Source organism: Astatotilapia calliptera, chromosome 15 (genome assembly GCF_964374335.1).
Source record: "Astatotilapia calliptera chromosome 15, fAstCal68.1, whole genome shotgun sequence".
Lineage (NCBI taxonomy): Eukaryota > Metazoa > Chordata > Actinopteri > Cichliformes > Cichlidae > Astatotilapia > Astatotilapia calliptera.
The window spans coordinates 7,593,149-7,612,005 of NC_137436.1; the positions used below are offsets into that span (position 1 = coordinate 7,593,149).

Sequence of the window (18,857 nt, forward strand, 5' to 3'; positions counted from 1 at the left end):
GCAGCTAGATGGTTGGACACTTTAGTCTACAGGACAATGATCTCAAACACACATCAAATCTGATTTTGGAATGAATAATGGCCTTCCCAAAGCCCTGATGTCAACCCAATTGAAAATTTGTGGACTACGCTTGAAAGCCGGGTCTGTGCCAGGAAACCAACCAGTTCAAACGAACTACCAATCCTGCCAAGAAGAGTGCTCAAATATCCAGCCAGAATTTCACCAGAAGCTTGGTGATGGCAACCAGTGTGGTCAAAGTCCAACTTGCAAAGCGACGTGGATTAGAGAAAATCTAAAATAATTTCAAACCATTTCTTTTTAAGACATTAAAGATGTATGCTGTGCAACCTCAAAATTACGGCACCATTCTAGCCCATGATGAGTGCATTTAAACTTTTGATGATAACCCTATATGTCAGCAGTGTGGTAGATGTTTCTCTCAGACTATTCTTGATATGCTAATGTTTGCATGGTTTTTTTTTTTTCTTTTTTTAAATATGTATTTGCTGGTGATATCACAGTTCAGTACAGGGTGGGTGTCATTTTAAGTACTTGGAAGCGTCAATAAATGGCAGAGTGCATAAGCATCGAATAATAAAATCACAATCAATTTCATCTCAGTTGCAGTTCAAGCGATGCGTTAGCAAGCAGCAATCAAGGTTACCGGTGATTTAAGCAACAGCGAGTCTTCACATTGATCCATTTTTAGCAAGGTTTCAATGTTGTTAGTGCAAGAATGAGTGACCCTGTTAGAATACTCTGCATCATACTAACTTATAGCTTTAATTTAGAAAACTAAACCGATGCTTCTTACATATTATTTTCCATACTTTTGTAATCAAACTCTTATTTTCCTTTTATCTGTAGCAAAACTACGCTTTCCACACTTTTGTATCACGGGGGACAAAAGCTTTGAAAGCTCATGTCTAGCTGCCTCTGCCTCGCTCCCTTGGTTAATTAGTTAAAGAAACAGAAATGAAAACAAGGGAGAGAAGAGAGCGAGGGGGGGAGAGGAGGAAGGGGTGTACGGTGAAATAAATTTACATTTAAAGCTGAGAAGGTAGGACGCCAAAAACAAAAACCAAAGAAAAAAAACAGGGTTTGTAACAGAGAAGCACAGAACACCAGAGTCCTAAACGGGTGAGGTGGAAAGTGCGGAGGTGGGCCGTTCTTGCTGGCGGCTGGGCTTCCTGTTGCGACAGGGCAATTCGGGATCGCTCAGACAGAAGGGGTGAGAAAGAGGAAGAGGAGGAAAAGGAGGAAGAAGAGACAGGAAAGCCAGCGTTACTGTCCTACAGAAGAAAAGGAGGGGAAAAAACAGATGAAGTGGAGGAATGGAAGGGAGGGAAGTGAGATGATGAAGAGATGGAGAGACAGCAGACGTTAATATAGCTTTAATATTAATGCTGGACACTCACATGCAGGCGCATTAATAATGCATTTCTGGAAATGTAAATGTTATTATTCATCGTATCAGCTGCAGACGGCGATTTCTCGCGCTCTTGTTTCGGCAGCTTGTTTCGCCGGCCTTACGTGTGGCGGGCGTGCGAGTGACAACGCCTTCGCTGGAATTAGAATATCAGAGCGTTTTGTGTCTGTGGCTTCGACAAGTTCATCCTAATTAAAGAGCTCGTGTGTTCACGCTTGTTAACAGCTGCTGCTGTGAGGAGAACACGCAAGCTGTGCATACTAATTCAGGCGCACACCTCTCATTAAGAAATCGGCCTTTTTAAAATTTCTCAGCAGCTACGTATGAATGAGCAGCGAGCGGGATACGCGTGAGGAAAATGACCGCCTTCCCGTGTGTCGCATTCAGAGAGGGAAAGTGAAGCTGCCGTTTCCAGAAATGTGACCAAAATGATGAAAAATGTGTCAGTTTGAAATCAGATCAGCTTTCGCTCTTTATTATTTTGTTGCCCGGGGTGATTTGTCAGCGGCATCTGTTTTAAAAGAACAGTTTGACATTCGTGGGATATACGCTTTGTTCACTTTGTGGTTGCAAGTTAAATTAGAAGATCAATACCACTCTCATATTAGTCTGCTTAATATAAAAACTGCAGCCAGAGCATGGCTGGATTAAATTAACTAACAATACGATGAGAGGTATCCATCACGCTTCATGCCCAAAATGTCAAACTTTCCTTTTGATGATTTGAAATTGTTGATGTTGTCCGGGATACTTAAAAGGCCCAATCATTTTGCCTTGTGGAGAAGAAATTTAACATTTTCTATTAATCAATTTCAGAAGCTTTTTATGGGAATGAGCCTTTTAAGTGTAATGGTTATATGTTCACCAATTTCCTCAATGATTGATTGAACCAACTACTCGAGGCTTACCATCAGTGGTTCCATGGTCTGACATGGATAAGGAATCTACTGTACCTGGAGTGAGCCAAGCCAACCAACATTTTTGTTTGTTTCTACAGCTGATAAACACAACTTATCAGTTTCCATGTGTGCTAACTGTCTTATTATTTTTTATTTAGAAAAAAAAAAACAGTCCATCAGTAAGAGGATTAAAGTTTTACTTACATTGCTGGCTGGGGTCTGATTCTGTTGTCATCTTGACATAATTGGTGGGCAGCAACCCTGTTACCCCGTTGGCTTCTCCTTTCCACCAGTCGGGGTTGGTCTTGTCGAGGATGTTGATCAGCTGACCCTTGGAGAAACTCAGCTCGTCCTGATTGGCAGCCGTGTAGTCATACATTGCAATAACTTGGCATACTGAGGGAACAGAGTTGACATATGAAGCTTAATCTGTTGCTGTAGATTTGTAGAATGACCCAATGAGGGCCAATGTATAAAAACAGAACTAAGAAAGCCTTAAAGAGACCAAGATGACATTAAAAGTAGGTGAAAATAGTGAAATGGTTTCCCTTGGGCACCAAACATTTAAAAATACTGGCAGCCTCCAGTCTTAAGCCTCAGCCTCATAGTAGATGCACCTCTGTGGTATCAATTTGAAAATCCTCTGTGGTCTTTTAGAAAATTTGACCTCTTATCTTGACCTTGAGGTCACTGAGATTTCTAGTAGATGCATCTATGATCTGAATTTTAAAATCCTACGTTACCTTGTTCTCGAGTTCTTGCATTCACAAACTTGAGTATTCACGCTGCCCACCCGGCCGGGCGACAACAACACCCCATCAGCCTTTTACGGCTGAGAGGTTCAACAACCTTTATTTTGGCTCATTCTACCATTTTATTTCTGCATATTTATTTATTTAGCCACAGACATTCATGCACGGACATGCACCAGCATCTGCATGGCAAACACAAGCACAAACACTTTCCTCTCAATTACTATTTATTTAGCATATTTAGCCACAGGCCAGTCCCAACAGTCACCTCAAGAGGAGTTCGTGCTGGATTTTGGTCATTTTTAAGGCAGAGCCCTAGAATGCTATATGGCACTGCCAGGAACACTAGCTGCGTAGCCTGTTTGAGCTAAAGCTTGCAAGCTGTCATTGGCAGGCATCTGTCTGGAGGACTAAAATTGTCTGTGACTCATTTCTCCTAAATGCTATTGATATAATTAATGGCAAATACTGCCTAGTCTATTTGCACTACCTGGGCACATCTCATGTAAACATATTTGCACTTGTGTGTAATTCCACGTCACTGCATTCATTTTTGAGTTGCTGTTGGGGATTCATTGTGTGGACTCCTAAAACTAAAAACATCGCCATCTGCTTCTGCTGCTTCTATGATCAGTGCTAAATGCTGAATGTTTGCAGGCTGAGAGAGGAACCATGGTAAAGTCTGTGTCTGCTAAATATCAGCATGACAGAATAAGCAGAGGGTGCTCCATTGTAAATGACTAAATAACAGAAATGACACTGAAAGATTATGTTCTGTCAGCTGAAATTTGAGACAGGAATTTATGATTAATGAGCATTTTTACCAAATTAGTTTCAAAGTCATAGACATAAAAGCTTTCCAGCAGTTACTGTCGTGGTTGTTCAAGTAATTTCGACCTGCATCTCTCAGCTAAATATACAGATTTAAAAATGTAAATACAAACCTGACTTAAACAAGATCAGTTATAGTAAATCAAATGCTGTGTTTGCCGTGTGTCAGCATTCACCTGGCAGAGGAGAGGGGGAAGACTTGCTACTGGAGGGACCCAGGAGCTTAACGTGAGAGGAATGAAACCAGCCTCGCTGCCGCTTTTTCCCCCGAGCCTGGAGGGGAGAGAAGAGCCAGTGAGAGTGAATCAATCTTCTGCTGGATCGTTTCTGAATCCTAAATCGAAACATTAATTGATGAATTGATTTTTTTGACAGGCAGAGTTTTGAACCTTGAGAACGCTCTCTCATGATGGGAATGTACATTCACTCTATAAATTAAACTAAAGCTCAGCTGAAGTCTCTGAAACAGCTGCAGTAATGCAAGCTGCAAGCTGCTGAGGGTAATGCACAGATTGACAAAGCTGTGGAAACCCTCTGTTCTCGGACACTCTTACTCATATTGACTTATTGTCTGAACGTACTAACAGCAAATATGACTTCTGCTGTCGCACTCTGAGCTTCAACTCAAACTACAGCTGCAGCCTCAGCACGAAAACATGCAGAGAGAGATGACCCTTCACTTTGATGACCTTTGTAGACGACAGCACTGTTATATTGAATGGGTTGCATTGTTGTATTTCTGTCATGTTTCTCAGGTCTTTGTCTGAATTTCTACGAACATTACTGCTAAGGATTGTCTTATTGCATTGGAGTCACACTGGGTTAAATATGTACACTTGGGTTTTAAGGGGTATTTATTATTTTCTTCTTTTTTTGGGTTGTATGGAAGCCCCAAACGCAATTTCATTGTGACAATGACAATAAATAAATACTACTACTATACCTTAATTTGTTGATTGCTTTTTGCCATTTGACTGATTAACTAGTTTATTAAAACATCCATAGTGATAATGTCTTCATTTTGTTTGCTCATTTTGTCTGTCTATCCAAAACCAAAAGTTCAATTTACTCTCACTAAAAAGACTAAACAAATTTCAGGCGTTTTTTCCTTACAGGACCACCTTAATATTTAAGGAAATATCCACATATCTGCACTGTAATTTCCTCCACAATCATTCTGCTTCGCGTCTAATGGCAACAAGTTTTCAATGACCTTTTGTTAATAAAGCTTTTCATTCTTGTCGCCATATAATCCAGTAGGTGTCACATTATAATGTTCTAAATTCCTTTCACAGAGAGGCAGAAATGTGTCATTTGCAACCGGGAGGTGGATTTAGGAGAATAATGACTCATTAATTGTGCTTACACGGCGCTCGGCGGTGCGATTGACCTTCTGCACTTGCAGCCAAAGTAAAAATTTCTAGCTGAAATCGTAATTTTTCTGATGTTAACAGTTTCAATTTATCCATGGCTCTTTAAAAAAGAAAAATGAAAAAAGTATAGCTTTTAGTATAGCTTACTTGCAGTTCCCCGAGCCACCAGCCGGTGGAGTTCTTGGCCAGCACCACGATCAGTTGCCCCGGAGACAGGCGAAGCTGATGCATCGTTGAGGCCCCAGTGGTGGTGACTGCCTGCGCAACCTCTGTTGACCAACCAGAAAAAGCCAACAGTGAATTTCGATCATTTAAATGTCAAGAGAATAACAGAATGAGTCATCAAACACCGACTGAGTGTCCGCCTGTGCGTTCATTCTCACCAGGTTTCTTGGTTGGACCTCCAGGTCTTGATGCCTAAAGTTAACAAATGAAATGTAAAGCAGAAATAAAGTAATAATTTAATTTGGCAATTTTTTTTCCACATTAACTCAGCTTGACTCACCTCTGGCAGTTCTACAGGTCGGACATAGTTGGAGGGAAAGAGCCCTGTCTGGTCCCCAACGCATCCTCGCCACCACTCTCCTTCTTTCTCCAACACCAAAACAACATCCCCCTCGACAAACGTCAAGTCCCCCACCTCTGGGCTCTCATATGTATACAAGGCCACGTATTCTGGTAAGGACAACAATAGTACCAGTTAGGAAACCTTCGCTGACTTTAACTAGACCTTATTTTCCACAGATAAACTGCTCTTACCTTCTAGTTGAACTGAATCAGATGTGTCCAACGCATCCACACTATGATGGGAAAAACACATGGTGAAGCAAGTCTTTCAGTTGTTAAAGGTTTTACACAAAAGGGATGTGCGTCTTCTTACTCTGTATTGCCAGCCGTCTCCAAAGCGACGTAACTTTTGGGGAACCATCCCTGCATCCCGTTGATCTGCCCCAGCCACCAATCTTCCCTCTGCTGCAGCACGCTGATGATGTCTCCCTGCGAGAAGCTGAGCAGTGTGGTGATGACGTCTGTCGCCGAACCGCCTGAAAGGCTGAGGTGGGTTTCTGAAGTGGCTGACCATGGCGAGAGGGCCCGAGCGAGCAGAGGAACAGAGGACTGAGGAGTGTGATCAAAGAAACAGCGATCTGTCACCATGGGTACATCTAAGAAATCAATCACTAGACGCTCCCCTCCCCTGGACTTGCAACACAGCTAATTTCACCTTTGGACCATGGGACATGACCTACAAACGCTAGAGCTGCCAACACTGATGTCATCAGACATCTGTAAATGTGTGTGACCCACAGAGAGTCAGAGAGAAGAACTCCCATTGGAGAAAAGCTATAAATATACAGCTGTGCTGTTTCTGAAGATGTGTGTTGATGTCAGCAGACCTATTTCTGATCATGCCACAGTCTAGATATACACTACTATAATAACACAGATGAACTAAGAAGGGAAACATGAAGATTAAATGATCTCATGAACCTTTTTCAGTAACAGAGTGATAACTTTTAGCCATGAAGTGAATGTGCTCTTTTGGTTGAATCAACCAGCAACTACAGGGCGGACGTGCCCTTGTGAGGTCAATCTACAACCACCATGGTGACTCCTGTTTTTGTGTGGAGATTGAGAGGTGTGGATCCAGGCGCAGACAACGATGCAGGAGAGAGTGTTCAAACTTAAAATGAGCCTTTATTGTGGCTGTAAGAATTACTACAAAACCACTACCAAAACCTAAACTGGGGACAGCTACAGAATGATACGCAGACCCTCCGACGAAGAACCACACACTAAATATACACACAAGGTAACAAGGAAATGGCACACAGGAGGGAGACACAGCTGAACCTAATTAGACAAGACAACGGGAAAGCATAACCCAAAACACTGAACACCAGACGGGGGACTCTCCAAAGTAAAACAGGAAATGCAAAACAGAAAACCACAATTCCCAGAATAAAACTTAAACCGAACACACAAAACACTGGGCTGCAGACCCAGGACTGTGACAGTTTTTTAAAACTATAACAACCATTGCATCAACCTTTTGATTTATCCAATACTGTAATTTAGTACCAGATACTTATTAAGAAATATTACCGTGCCCCATAAGCTTAAATTGCACTTTGAGCTTACTGGTAATTGGCCAGTGTTACAGGTAAGTCCATAATTTGTTGGATAAAGACACATTTTATAGTTTTACCTTTGCACACCAGAACAGGGATTTTAAATGAAACAATTAATACATGACTGAAGTGCAGGCTTTCGGCTTTAATTCGAGGGGTTTTACGAATATTTTGCCCAAACTGTTGACAAACTACAGCCATTTTTAATACCCACTCCCCTACAAACTAACACCATTTTAAATTTAAAGATCGTTTTAATACTTGTAAAAACATCATGTTTCCTCCCTCTATATAGTCTGCTGGGCCTTTGCTGCAGCCACCATCAGCTACTGCTTATTTGCCTTCAGTTTTGTCTTCAGTAACTGAAAAGCATGCTCTGGGTTGTTTTTGCAGTATGCTTTGGGTCATTATCCATTTGCCCCGTAAACTGCCACCTGATTGGTTTTACAACATATGACTGAATCTGAGCAGACAGTACAGCCCTGTACACTTCAGAATTCATCCTGCTACATTTATCAGCAGTCACACCATCAATAAACACTAGTGACCCAGTTTCACTGGCAAACACACCCATGCTATAACATTGCTTCCCCTATGTTTGACAGACAATGTGGTATGCAGAGGATCATGAGCTGACTTTTTCAGCCAAATGATGGCTTCCCCAACCTGCTCTGACTTGCTTTTTGGACCTTATATTTAACTTGTATATGCAATTGCAATGCAAACTGATAAAATCTGAACTGAATCAACTTTATCTGTTATTCTCTGCTTCATTTGTCTTGAAATAGCAAGAGAAAAGACCTCACCTGGCCATGAAACTGCTTGCCAGTCAACTGTCCGCTTATTGAGAAAATGGGTCGGTATACAAAAAGTCTGCAATTCCCCAAACAGCTCATGCAAATTATTTTCTTTTTGAAGCTTTTGAATTCAAGCTGAAAGTCTGCATTTCACATACAGAGCAAAAACTATAAAAACTGTCTCACAAATTATGGATCTAACTGTATCTTGCTAACATGCTAAACTGGAAAACTAAAGACCTTTTTAAACAAAGGCAAAAATGAAACAGGGCTTCATTTTTGCTGCTGAAGTAGGTCACAGTAACGTTTACCTGCTCATTATAAAGAATAAGGAGTCATCTAGCCAGGAAATAAAAGTAAACAACAGTCAGGCTCTACCTGTGAAGCATCAGATTGGACAGGAAGAGGGCTGTCACCTTTTTCCACCACATCGGGGTGTCTGGGTAAAACAAGAGGGACAAACCATTAGGGGAGGATCCAAGAAAAGAATAAAAACAACCTGACAGTGCTATGGCATAAATTACAACGACCTAGGTGGCTGTTACAGACTTTCAGTCAGCAGAAAAAAAAAAAGACCCAGACAGTTCTATCTTTAGTGCAGAGGAGCTAAAAGCCTAGAAACAATCTCAATCTGCTCCTCCTGTTTCATGTTACCTTGTGTTTAGTGGTGGTGGCAGACAGGACATTTTTCCAGGTGAAGTGGGACCACTTTGAGTCGAGGCAGGGGTCAGACATTTCTCAGCGTAACTCTGGGGGAACCAGCCCCTGTTTCCGCGGTAACTTCCGCACAACCAGCCAGGCTCACCGACCGTGTGCTCATCCACCTGCATCACGGAAAACACAGTTCACTTGCAGTCAGTCATTCGCAGCGAGGGGATCAAGATAAACGTTTTGTGATCAGTCCTTAATTCTAACACTTTCAGAATTGATGCTCCTTGAGGAAACGGGGATAACGGGGATAATTGATTGAACTTTAACTCCATCAGTGATTACTTAAAATCAAAATATAATTATAGATTTTTAACCAGGGGTGCAGTGGTTAGTGCTGCTGCCTCACTGTGAGAAGGTCCTGTGTTTGAATGCAGCCTGGGACCTTTCTGTGTGGTGTCTGCATGGTGACTGTGGTTAGTCTGCCTTCCTCCCACAGTCCAAAGACATGAGTGGGATTAGGTTAACTGGTGAATCTCAACTGACTGTAAGTGTGAATGCTTGTTAGCCTCTCTGTGTTTCTGTGTTAGTCCTGTGACAGATTGGTGACGTTTCTAGGGCATACCCTGCCTCTTGCCCTCTAACAGCTGGGACAGGGTCTGGCTGGATAAGCCAATGGATGGATTATTAACCAAGCCAAGGGTGAAACTCTTTCTGTATTTCTTATTCCAAAAAGTAGGCCAACAAAAAGCCCAAAAAATAGCAAAAGAAATCACAGCTTGAAGCTGAGTTAACCTCGTATTCTAGAACAGGAATTGACACGCTGACAATTTGGAATCGTGGCAAATGTGCCAACGCTGGCAGCTGTACTTGACCGCTGTGTCACCTTTGATAAATCGAGCCACTGAACTGGACCGTGCTTGTGGTGTTGCTGCCATTTGGTGCATTTTTTTTAAATGGACTGTAATGGAATTATCTAACGAGTCTGACACTGAGCCTAAAAAGCCAACAGATCAGGTCCCACAAAAACTAATTGATAATCAAAAGCAACAATATTTTGAGTAATACATATTAAATACATTTTAAAAAGACGAATATCCTGTGTGTTTGCAGCGCGGGTGTGTGCTTCGTACCTCTATGAGACAGTCTGCGTCTACACTCAGCTCATCTGCGTTGCGAGCAACAAAGGAGTACAGGGCTCTGTAGGTGGTTAGCTTGGGTGCCAACTGCTGCCCCATTTCCTGCTCTTCTTTCCTCCTCTTCTCCTCCTCAACCTCTTTCAGTCTCTTCTCCTCCTCGGCCTCCCTCCTCTTCTTCTCCGCCTCTGCCTCCTCCTCTCTCCTTCTTCTCTCCTCTTCTTGTGCTTTCTCCTGGGCTGCCCGGTGGCGAGCCTGGGCCTCTCTCTCTTCCTCTTCCCTCTGTCTGGCCCTCTGCTCCTCCAGAAGCCTCCTCTGCCGTGCCTCCTCTTCCTCTCTCTCCCTCTTCTCTTGTTCCCTCCGCTCCTGCTCTCTCTTTTCTTGCTCCAGCTTTGCCTGTCTGTGGGAAGTAAATGCAGCTTAATAAAGCCACATTATGTCTAAGCAAGAGTAATACAGACAAACCCTGAGATTCACCTGGCCGCCTCTTCTTCTTCCTCTCTCCTCCTCCTTTCTCTCTCCTCCTCCTCGCGGCGTCTCTGGAGCTCCCTCAATTTCTCCTCTTTGACTCTGTGCAGGTCGTCCAGAACAGCCTGCTGCCTCACCTGCTTCTCCCTCAGCTCCTGATGCCGTCACAGAATGCGCAACGCAAGGAGACATGTAAATATCTGTCTAAGACCTTTGTTCTTATCAGCCTTAAAAGTCTGAAAGAACCACAACACAACAGCTTCTCCACACGATGCACTTAGCATGACAAGATGAACATTGTTTTGCCATTTATGATTTCTCATAAACAGCAGCAACATTCACAGAAACACGCAGGCATGCTGTATGTGTATGTGTATATTTTTTCTCTTTCTAACACAGAAGTTGTGCAGGTTAGACATTCTGTGTGCGTGCGTTTTACCCTCGGGGTGCATCCTGTTTACACAGAAAACACAGACTAGAACAAATCCCACAGAGAGAAACAACAGCGAAGGAAGAAGGCATGGTACCAACAAAAACCTCCATTTAAAAATAATTCAAAAGAGCAGGAAAAGATGAACGAGCAGATCAAATCATTGCGGGATGCAAAGGAAAGGAGATTTAAGATTGTTGCTTGAAGGGGGGGGGGGAAATGTACAGAGTGGGAAATAAAGCGACAGAGAAAGAGGGTTAACCTTGATGAGAAGGAAGAGCTGGCTGAGGCAGGCCAGCAGAGACAGAAGGCCTCGGAGGACACAGTCGTCCATATCCCCGAGCTATGGAAATAACAGTGTGACGATGGAGGGAGACAAAATGTTTAGACGATGGGTGAGGAGAGCAAAGAAGAAAAGTGTGTCACAAAGGAACAGGCAGAGACAACAAAAATAAAAAGTAAGAAGACACATCCAGGTAGCAGGGAGAAGAAGAAGACAAGAGAAAGAGAAGAGGCCAGGGGTTAAAAGCTTTAAAAGCTGCTTAAGAAATAAACAAACCAAGAGACAGAGACCAAGAGAAAGGGAGAGCAGGTGTTTTAGTGCTCCAGTTATTAACATCAGACTGATGATAAGACTCTGAGAGGACGTCATTCACAGCTATCAAATGATCAGGCTGTTTGATGACAAACGTAGACTTCAGAGACTGTATGTGTGCAAAAATAGTTTAAGTTTCCATTGCCCAAGGGGTGAAACTCTAGAGCTATTGTGACCAGTTGAACAAGATTTCACAGCAAGTTGAAAACGCCCTGTTTTTGTGCTATTTAATATCAAGCCAGAGCTGTGGGACAAAAACAACAGTATGCTTTTGCTTCATTTAACATCAGTGCAATCCATCTTAAAGCAATTTTGCTGCACGATTATATTCACTACTATGAAACTTCTCTTGCAAAATATGTTGACGCTAAATAAAGTCGGGGTATGAAAAACCCAACTTTAGCCTTAAAGTTAGTTTCATGAAGAAATAGTTTCAGATTGTGATGAATGATTTTAAAGAACTGCCAAGGGAGGCAGCTTAGTGTGCTACATACACGTCTCGGTACAAATACAGAATATAAAGTGCCTCCTACAATTTATGGGTGATATCAGAGGCTATGTTCTTTTTTTCCCCCTACAACTTTGGTCTGAATGAGTCTGTAGTGGCCTGAACCAAACACTGACCTTAAGCTCCTTATTGTACTGCTCCATCTGCGTCAGTTTGTCTGTCGTTTCCCTTTCCAGGATGTCAAGCTGGTCCTTCAGCCTCCGGCAGTTTACAGTCTTCTCCGTCACAGTCCCGGTCAGGGAGGTCAAAGTCACAGCTACAAAGATCAAAGGTCAGAGACATGTCAGACCAGCGGCCAGTGACTAATCTGTGTGACGTGAGAGGAGGCATTTGTCACCCACACGGGAGTTTGTTGAGGCTGATGTTTTGCAGCTTCTCACACAGTCTCTGTTGTTCTGGAACCAGCTGTGAGAGCTTCCTCTGCCACTCCTGCGACCAACCGAGAGGAGAGCGCGTAAAAACACACATGCAGAAAACTGACAGGGCAGAAAACCGAGAGAAACATTTCTGTTAACCTCAAACTCGAGCTGAAGCGCGTTAATCTCTGCAACGCGGGTGTCCCTCTTCTGATTGACGAGGTCCAGCTCAGCCTTCTGAATCCGCCTCTTGCTCTGAGCGTCGCGGAGACGGTCTGAGATCTGCTTGTGCATGTTCCCCTGTGAGACCAGGTAAATGATATCATGGTGCACCCATGCTTTGATTAGCACTGTGAATTGTAGGTGTGAATATTTATAAGTGTTAATGTAGCCTCACCACAGCCTCTAGCTCCAACTCCAGACTCTTCTTTTTCGCCCTTAGTCGAGAGATCTCCTCTTGCTCCCCCTCTTTCTTCCTGCCCAGCTCCTCTCTTTTCGCACGCTCCCACTCGTCCCTCCGCTGGCGCTCCATCTCCTGCTTCGCTGCCTGGAAGTATGAAGACAGAAGGTTATCAGAGAAGACCATCGATCCCAGACAGCATCACCCGACTGCTCCGGCACTCACCTCCTTCCTCTCCAGCTCTCTCAGCCTCTCCTCTTCCCTTTGTCGCTCCATTTCTCTCTGCCTCTCCAGCCGCCTCTCCTCCTCCAGCCTCCTCCGGTTCTCCAGCTCCCTGGCCTCCCTCTCCCTCCGTTCTTGAGCCTCTCTCTCCTCCCTCTCTCTCTTCTCCTTCTCCTTCTTCTGCTGCTCCTCAAGAGCTAGACGTCGTTTCTCCAGCTCTGCGCTTCCCTTTGCAAAGTTCTCCTTCAGCTTGTCCTCAAAGGACACTAAGAGGAGGGGAAAGAAATAGGTGTATTACAAAGTAAGACAGAGGACGTCCAATGGAACAAAACATGCAGAATTCACAAAGCCATACCGCTGCTCTTGTTCTTTTGAGCAGGTTCTATCTCTGCTGTGTCTATTAAACAGGGAGTTATGTAGGGCCCTGTTCCATTAACAAGCTCATTGGATTTAATTCCTCCTCTGTAACAAAAGCAAAAAGAACATTTGTTCATTTATCTATTTGGTTAATTTTTTAAAAAAAAATTGTAAATGAATCTCTGTGTTACCTCAGAGAGGGTGGTACTAGGTCTTGTGGCAGAGTGAGTGGTAGAGGGCGGCCCGTCTTAGCCATGTCCACCAGGTGCATGGCCAGAATGAACTCATCAGCCTGCAGCTGGCCATCCTTATCCACATCTGCCAAGGTCCTACAGACAAATCACACAGTGCTGTGTGTCAATAAGAACATCATGGTGAGAAGATAATGAAGTTAGAGATTTTTCACTGCAAGCATCCTTCTGCTGTTTCTGGCATTGGGACAGTAGTGGAAGGAAACTTGGGATATAAATCAAGAGTACTGGGCTCACAGACATTCATCAGCTGATAAAGCGGAGGAGAATGAGGGGATCATCACTGCAAACAAAAGGTTTCAGATAATAAGTAATGTTCTTAGTACTGTCAGATATTACAGCTATAACGTTTATAAAATACTACTGAGTCTTATTACTTCAAATGTGTTATTTGCTCCTTTTGTGGCTCACAGTTCCAATAAAATACAGTACGATGCAAAAGTCGTGAGTCACCCTTCATTTCTTTATATTTTGCTGCCAAGGAGCCAGACTTTCCTCTATATTTTAAAGTGGTTTTGAGCACTAGTTCTCCAGGCTTTCTGAAAGTCTGTTTCTTTAGAAGTTGGCTACTTTTGACCTCATTTTCAGTCTAATCCATGTATTAGCCATTTTCAGACTAATTTTTTTGTTGTTGCTGTTGTTTTTTAAGCCACTTAACTCTGACCTATGAATTATTCAAGCATGAAAGAGGTGTACTCGCTCAAGGGATAAACTAGTGTTGGGTGTACGCATAACATAAAACTTAGCAAATTGTCTGTTTAGGCACTTTGTTACCAGCAACCTGTGTCAAACTGACAGCGAACAGGCAGCCAGCATCCTGATTCCTTGAATGTCCTTCAAGAAGTCTGGAAGATTGCTTGCCTAAGGAACGTGTTGTAGAATAAACACATATCAAATATTGACTTTTAAACTTGCTCAAACTGTACAAACTCTGCTTTTGCCTCATATACAGAATTTATGTTTGCACCTATTTCCCATTTCCTAACAGTATAATGAAATGAGGGATGGCTTGAGATTTTTGCACAGTACTGTATAGTCAAATTAGAAATGCTTCAAAGCCAACTTTATAAGTGGTTAAACTCTTTTAACACAGTCAGCGTTGGTATTTACGTTGTCTGCAGAGCTCAATTTTATTATTGAAGCACATAATCAATTATCTGACCATTAAAGAGTGGTACACAGTATTTCACTTAATATAGTTCCATGCTTTTACTTAAGTAAACTCTCCTCTTAACTCTAGTTTACGGGTAAAATTAGCAAATTCTAACCTTTAACCTAAAACAGACTTCACAGACTTTGAGGTCTTGAAAAAAATAGGGGAAAGCGGCAAAAGGGTCCTCACTTTACCAAAATGTCCTTACTTCAATGGTCATAAACTGTCACTGGTCCTCACTACGATAGATAGGCAAGAACATACACAAACATACACACATTACACTCACCAGATGGTAGCTAACTGAGTCTGCGTCAGATTTGATGCCATCAGTGCATTTCTAACCTGAGGTCCTGCAAAGTAACACGTAGATCAGATCAGAACAGCAACGTGAACTCTTACAGTGAATACGTTTGTGTGCTTTCCAAGTTCTGTTAAGTGCAGTTAAGAGCAATTACAGGAGAACGGGAGTGCATGTGTGCAAAGTGAAACTGACCCTAAATTGTTCGCTTTTAAACTCTGACAGGAGCACTCATGTGGAGCCTAGTGGTCCTGAGAATTTCATGTTTGTTTAAATTCATGCGCGTATGTTTGTGTGTGCACAGGACTTACCTGATAAGTAGCCGGTCATGAGCTTGTCTAGTGTGTTGAACTGCTGACGGTACTTGAGTCTTGAGGCCTGAGAAACGGCCCAATCACTAGCGCCCATCTTTGGGGAGTTACTGGCCAAAGATGTGGTGGAGGAGGAATTGGAACTATGGTAAGAGACAAGAAAGGTGTGTCTATATGTCAACAAATCACCTAAAGGGAACTGAAAAAATATTATTATTATATTATATATGATCAGCCTTTTTCTTTCTCCTTAGACCACTAATTGCTTGGAGACTCCCTGGTGTTATTTCTCAGCTCTTAATTAACTGCAGAGGAAGCTGGCGCAAACAGCTAAGCAGACAATGACTTTTGGACAATGAAACAAGACAACATCATACTTTCGGGTTATCATAATCAGCCATTTGGTGGGGTGCGGTGGTTGAATTGTTAGCGCTATCAAGTGGCTGGCTCAAACTGGGTTTACTCTAGGTCCTTATTCTTACAGTCCAAATACATGCATGTTAGTTAACTGTTGACTCCTGGATATGAAGCAGATAAAGTGCTTAAAGTTTATAGAATAAATCATGTTATAAATGTATGGTTACATTTGGCTAGTAGTCAGTGAGACAAGTAAAGTGCTATATAAATACCAGTCCATAATGAGTATGCCAGACCACATGATAGTCATGGTTGAAAATTGTAGCAGAGTGGGAACTTGCAACACTCATTAAGGTTTCAGAAAGACAACAGGAGATGCCAAAGCATTGTTTTTCTGGGTGTATATACGCACAGTAATAAGATTGCAGAAGCACAGACCGGAAAAACCTCAAAGAACTATCAAGCATCTGTCCTAATATTAGAAAGTCTAACAGCTAGAACTGGAAGGTAAAAGCAGCTGTGGGATTAAACTGCATCTATTTTACTTCTTGGTATGCTGGTGCCCTTAATAATGCTTTCCTTACCACCTACACCTGAGGTCAGGGCTTATTGTGTGAAGCACTAAGCTATTCAAAACAATGAAATCAGATACTATTTGCGTTGTTTTCCAAACCCACTCAAAACACCATGAGGTGGACAAAGGATATTAGATATTCAAGAGGACTTGGCTGTCAGAGAAACTGCAAGAGGACCTTCCAAACCTCGGCTGATATTAAAGTACATCATGCCAAAACGGAGATGAAAGCTTCACTGGCACATAAGTAAAACTACAAACCCCTCTAGTCGCAGTCTTATATTTCATTTTAGACATGAGCTAAAATTCAATTTTGATTTCATTTTAGAAGTGAGCAGGCCAAAAACAAAGAAAAAACATCTATTCAGTGGGCACAAAACAGTATGAAATGACACACTATGAGATCATTGATGTGATGGCCTAATTCCCCTAAAGTCACCAGCTAAAAAAAACAAAACAACCCCCACATGTTTTAAGCTGCAGCAGCAATTTGGGCTTATTTCTGGTGACGAAGATTCAAGTAACTTATTTAACATTTTGTTTGCCTGTTTTATGTTACCTAATATCTTACCCTGAATAGGAATGACTGAAATGGGGACACAGTGGCTTATGGAGACCACAGGGACCAATGATCTACCTACCTTATGTCTAGGTGACTATAGACAGATGACTATATAACATTTACAAAAAAAAACATTGTAGTTGCTCAGAAAAATAGTCATGACTAATAAACCTTCATAGCATTCTAAGCATTTAAGATCTATAATGACCTCGCCCATTGAGAATGCTTTTGGATTCCTGTTCTCTGACGTTTTCGACTCTAAACAAGACAACTTCCTGCTATTGCCAAAACCCTCTGATTTCAAAATGTTTTTCCTGTACTCAGTGTTATCTGGGAGTTTCATCTCTGTTTGTGCTCTAATTCTCAACCCTTTCCTGCTGAAATCACGGCATGACTGCATCTGTCTGAGTGCTCAAACAAGCGTGTGTAGATAACAAACGGGATGTTTTAAAACCAGTAAACCCTAAATTTAACTGACATAAATATTTCTAAATTCGTCTTTCAGCATGACTTCACTTATGTAGTACACACATGCAGCATTGATCCGAATCTCCCGTTGCGCCACATCTCAAAGGAGCTCTACTGGATTGAGATCTTGCTTAGTTTGAAAGCATTTTCCTAGAGCCCAAGCACATCTTTATTACATGCTAATAACAGTTTAGTAATTTGCTCAGTAATAATCTCACCTGCTCGATCCCAGGTCGAGTAGAGAGTTGGCCTTTGACATGCCAGTGGACGGGGAGAAGGCCATAGGAGAGGAGAAGCCAGAGAGAGGAAGTCCTGTAAATGCAGTTGGAGACACTCTGTTAATGGTAAAATCTCCATTTGGGAAATTCAAAAGAATGTTTCAGTTTACACATGGTACTATATCCAGATCAATTTATGACATTCTGCGAACATGCAGACTGCTGCTGCCCTTGGTGGTACGTACGTCTAATCTTATCTGCTCATACTTTACAGTCGCTGCACACAGACCTCAACCAGCAAGGTTATTAACATCTGGGTAAGAGATTGTGGTTGGCTGCAACCACTTGCTAAAGAGAGTCTCAAGAGCTGTGGCACTGATATATTTTCATCAGAGAGGGAGAGAGAGAAAAATGGAGGAGGAACACCAAATAAAAGGCTAATCTCACACTAACTCTTATTAGATTGCTCATTTCACAGCCAGAAATCGTACTGGAACAGACTGAGTAAGATTAAAGAGAATGGCCACGGAACAGATGGAGGAGGTGAGAAATGAAGAGAACAGACTGAGATGTAAGAGAAATCCAAACAGAAGAACTGCTAATGTATATATAACATATATGTTCCCACAGTTGATATAAATTAACTTTCCTATCTGAACTGCAGCGAACACTGAGTGTGTGAAAAGCTGCAGTGCTGCATCTCACACACACACACATATACATATATATATATATATATATATATATATATATATATATAGACAGATATGCCTATACTAAATGCAAAGCATGCACGCATCACAAGACCAATATAAGACTTGAGGGAGTAGAAAGATAAGGTGCAGCTCTTTCATGTTCCAAGCGTAATCCTCACTGCTTTACTGCACCACTGAAGCTCAGGACATGAATAACTGACCCTTACACATAAAATATTAACAAATTAAATAAATAAAATCCTGTATGCACCATGCTCCATACTGTTCAACAAAAATCTAATCTCCCTGCAAAGCTGCTAAAAAAGCAGGAGCAAAGAAGTTGCAGATTTCAGCTTTATCAAAATACAAATCTGCGTATTTCATTTCACACGCAACCAAGTCATGTTACTGAATTACACCAAACATTTATGTTGGGTAAACTGGGGTTAGTTGATTAGCTGACAGGTGATTTTTGGTTTATTTATTTATTTTTACTTTGCAGAGAGCTGGTTTTGGTGAATCATCAGAAACATTTTCGGTGGTGAAGATGGTGGCGATACTTAAAAGTTTTTCAAGTATGCGTTTCAAAGTTGGAACATATTTGGAAATATGATTAGGCTAACATAGCTGAAACAAT

At 42.0% G+C, this 18,857-nt stretch overlaps 1 protein-coding gene across 4 annotated transcripts in view; it reads right to left on the bottom strand.

Annotated features, from left to right (window-relative positions):
- Nucleotides 1-18,857, bottom strand: part of itsn2a (intersectin 2a) — a 44,995-nt gene that overhangs the window by 6,985 nt on the left and 19,153 nt on the right. For 3 of the 4 annotated variants that reach the window (XM_026193949.2, XM_026193951.2, XM_026193953.2), the window contains exons 7-28: nucleotides 17,526-17,619; nucleotides 15,347-15,489; nucleotides 15,024-15,087; nucleotides 13,522-13,659; nucleotides 13,329-13,435; nucleotides 12,977-13,239; nucleotides 12,749-12,898; nucleotides 12,511-12,651; nucleotides 12,337-12,424; nucleotides 12,112-12,251; nucleotides 11,155-11,235; nucleotides 10,472-10,617; nucleotides 9,992-10,394; nucleotides 8,865-9,034; nucleotides 8,589-8,649; nucleotides 6,165-6,400; nucleotides 6,044-6,084; nucleotides 5,790-5,959; nucleotides 5,668-5,701; nucleotides 5,432-5,553; nucleotides 4,088-4,184; nucleotides 2,533-2,724 (exon numbers count right to left, since the gene is read on the bottom strand). In XM_026193949.2, the coding sequence (XP_026049734.2) occupies nucleotides 2,533-2,724; nucleotides 4,088-4,184; nucleotides 5,432-5,553; nucleotides 5,668-5,701; nucleotides 5,790-5,959; nucleotides 6,044-6,084; nucleotides 6,165-6,400; nucleotides 8,589-8,649; nucleotides 8,865-9,034; nucleotides 9,992-10,394; nucleotides 10,472-10,617; nucleotides 11,155-11,235; nucleotides 12,112-12,251; nucleotides 12,337-12,424; nucleotides 12,511-12,651; nucleotides 12,749-12,898; nucleotides 12,977-13,239; nucleotides 13,329-13,435; nucleotides 13,522-13,659; nucleotides 15,024-15,087; nucleotides 15,347-15,489; nucleotides 17,526-17,619 (3,081 nt within the window). The remainder of the gene's footprint in view (nucleotides 1-2,532; nucleotides 2,725-4,087; nucleotides 4,185-5,431; nucleotides 5,554-5,667; nucleotides 5,702-5,789; nucleotides 5,960-6,043; nucleotides 6,085-6,164; nucleotides 6,401-8,588; nucleotides 8,650-8,864; nucleotides 9,035-9,991; nucleotides 10,395-10,471; nucleotides 10,618-11,154; nucleotides 11,236-12,111; nucleotides 12,252-12,336; nucleotides 12,425-12,510; nucleotides 12,652-12,748; nucleotides 12,899-12,976; nucleotides 13,240-13,328; nucleotides 13,436-13,521; nucleotides 13,660-15,023; nucleotides 15,088-15,346; nucleotides 15,490-17,525; nucleotides 17,620-18,857) is intronic. The other variant, XM_026193952.2, reaches the window with a different exon arrangement.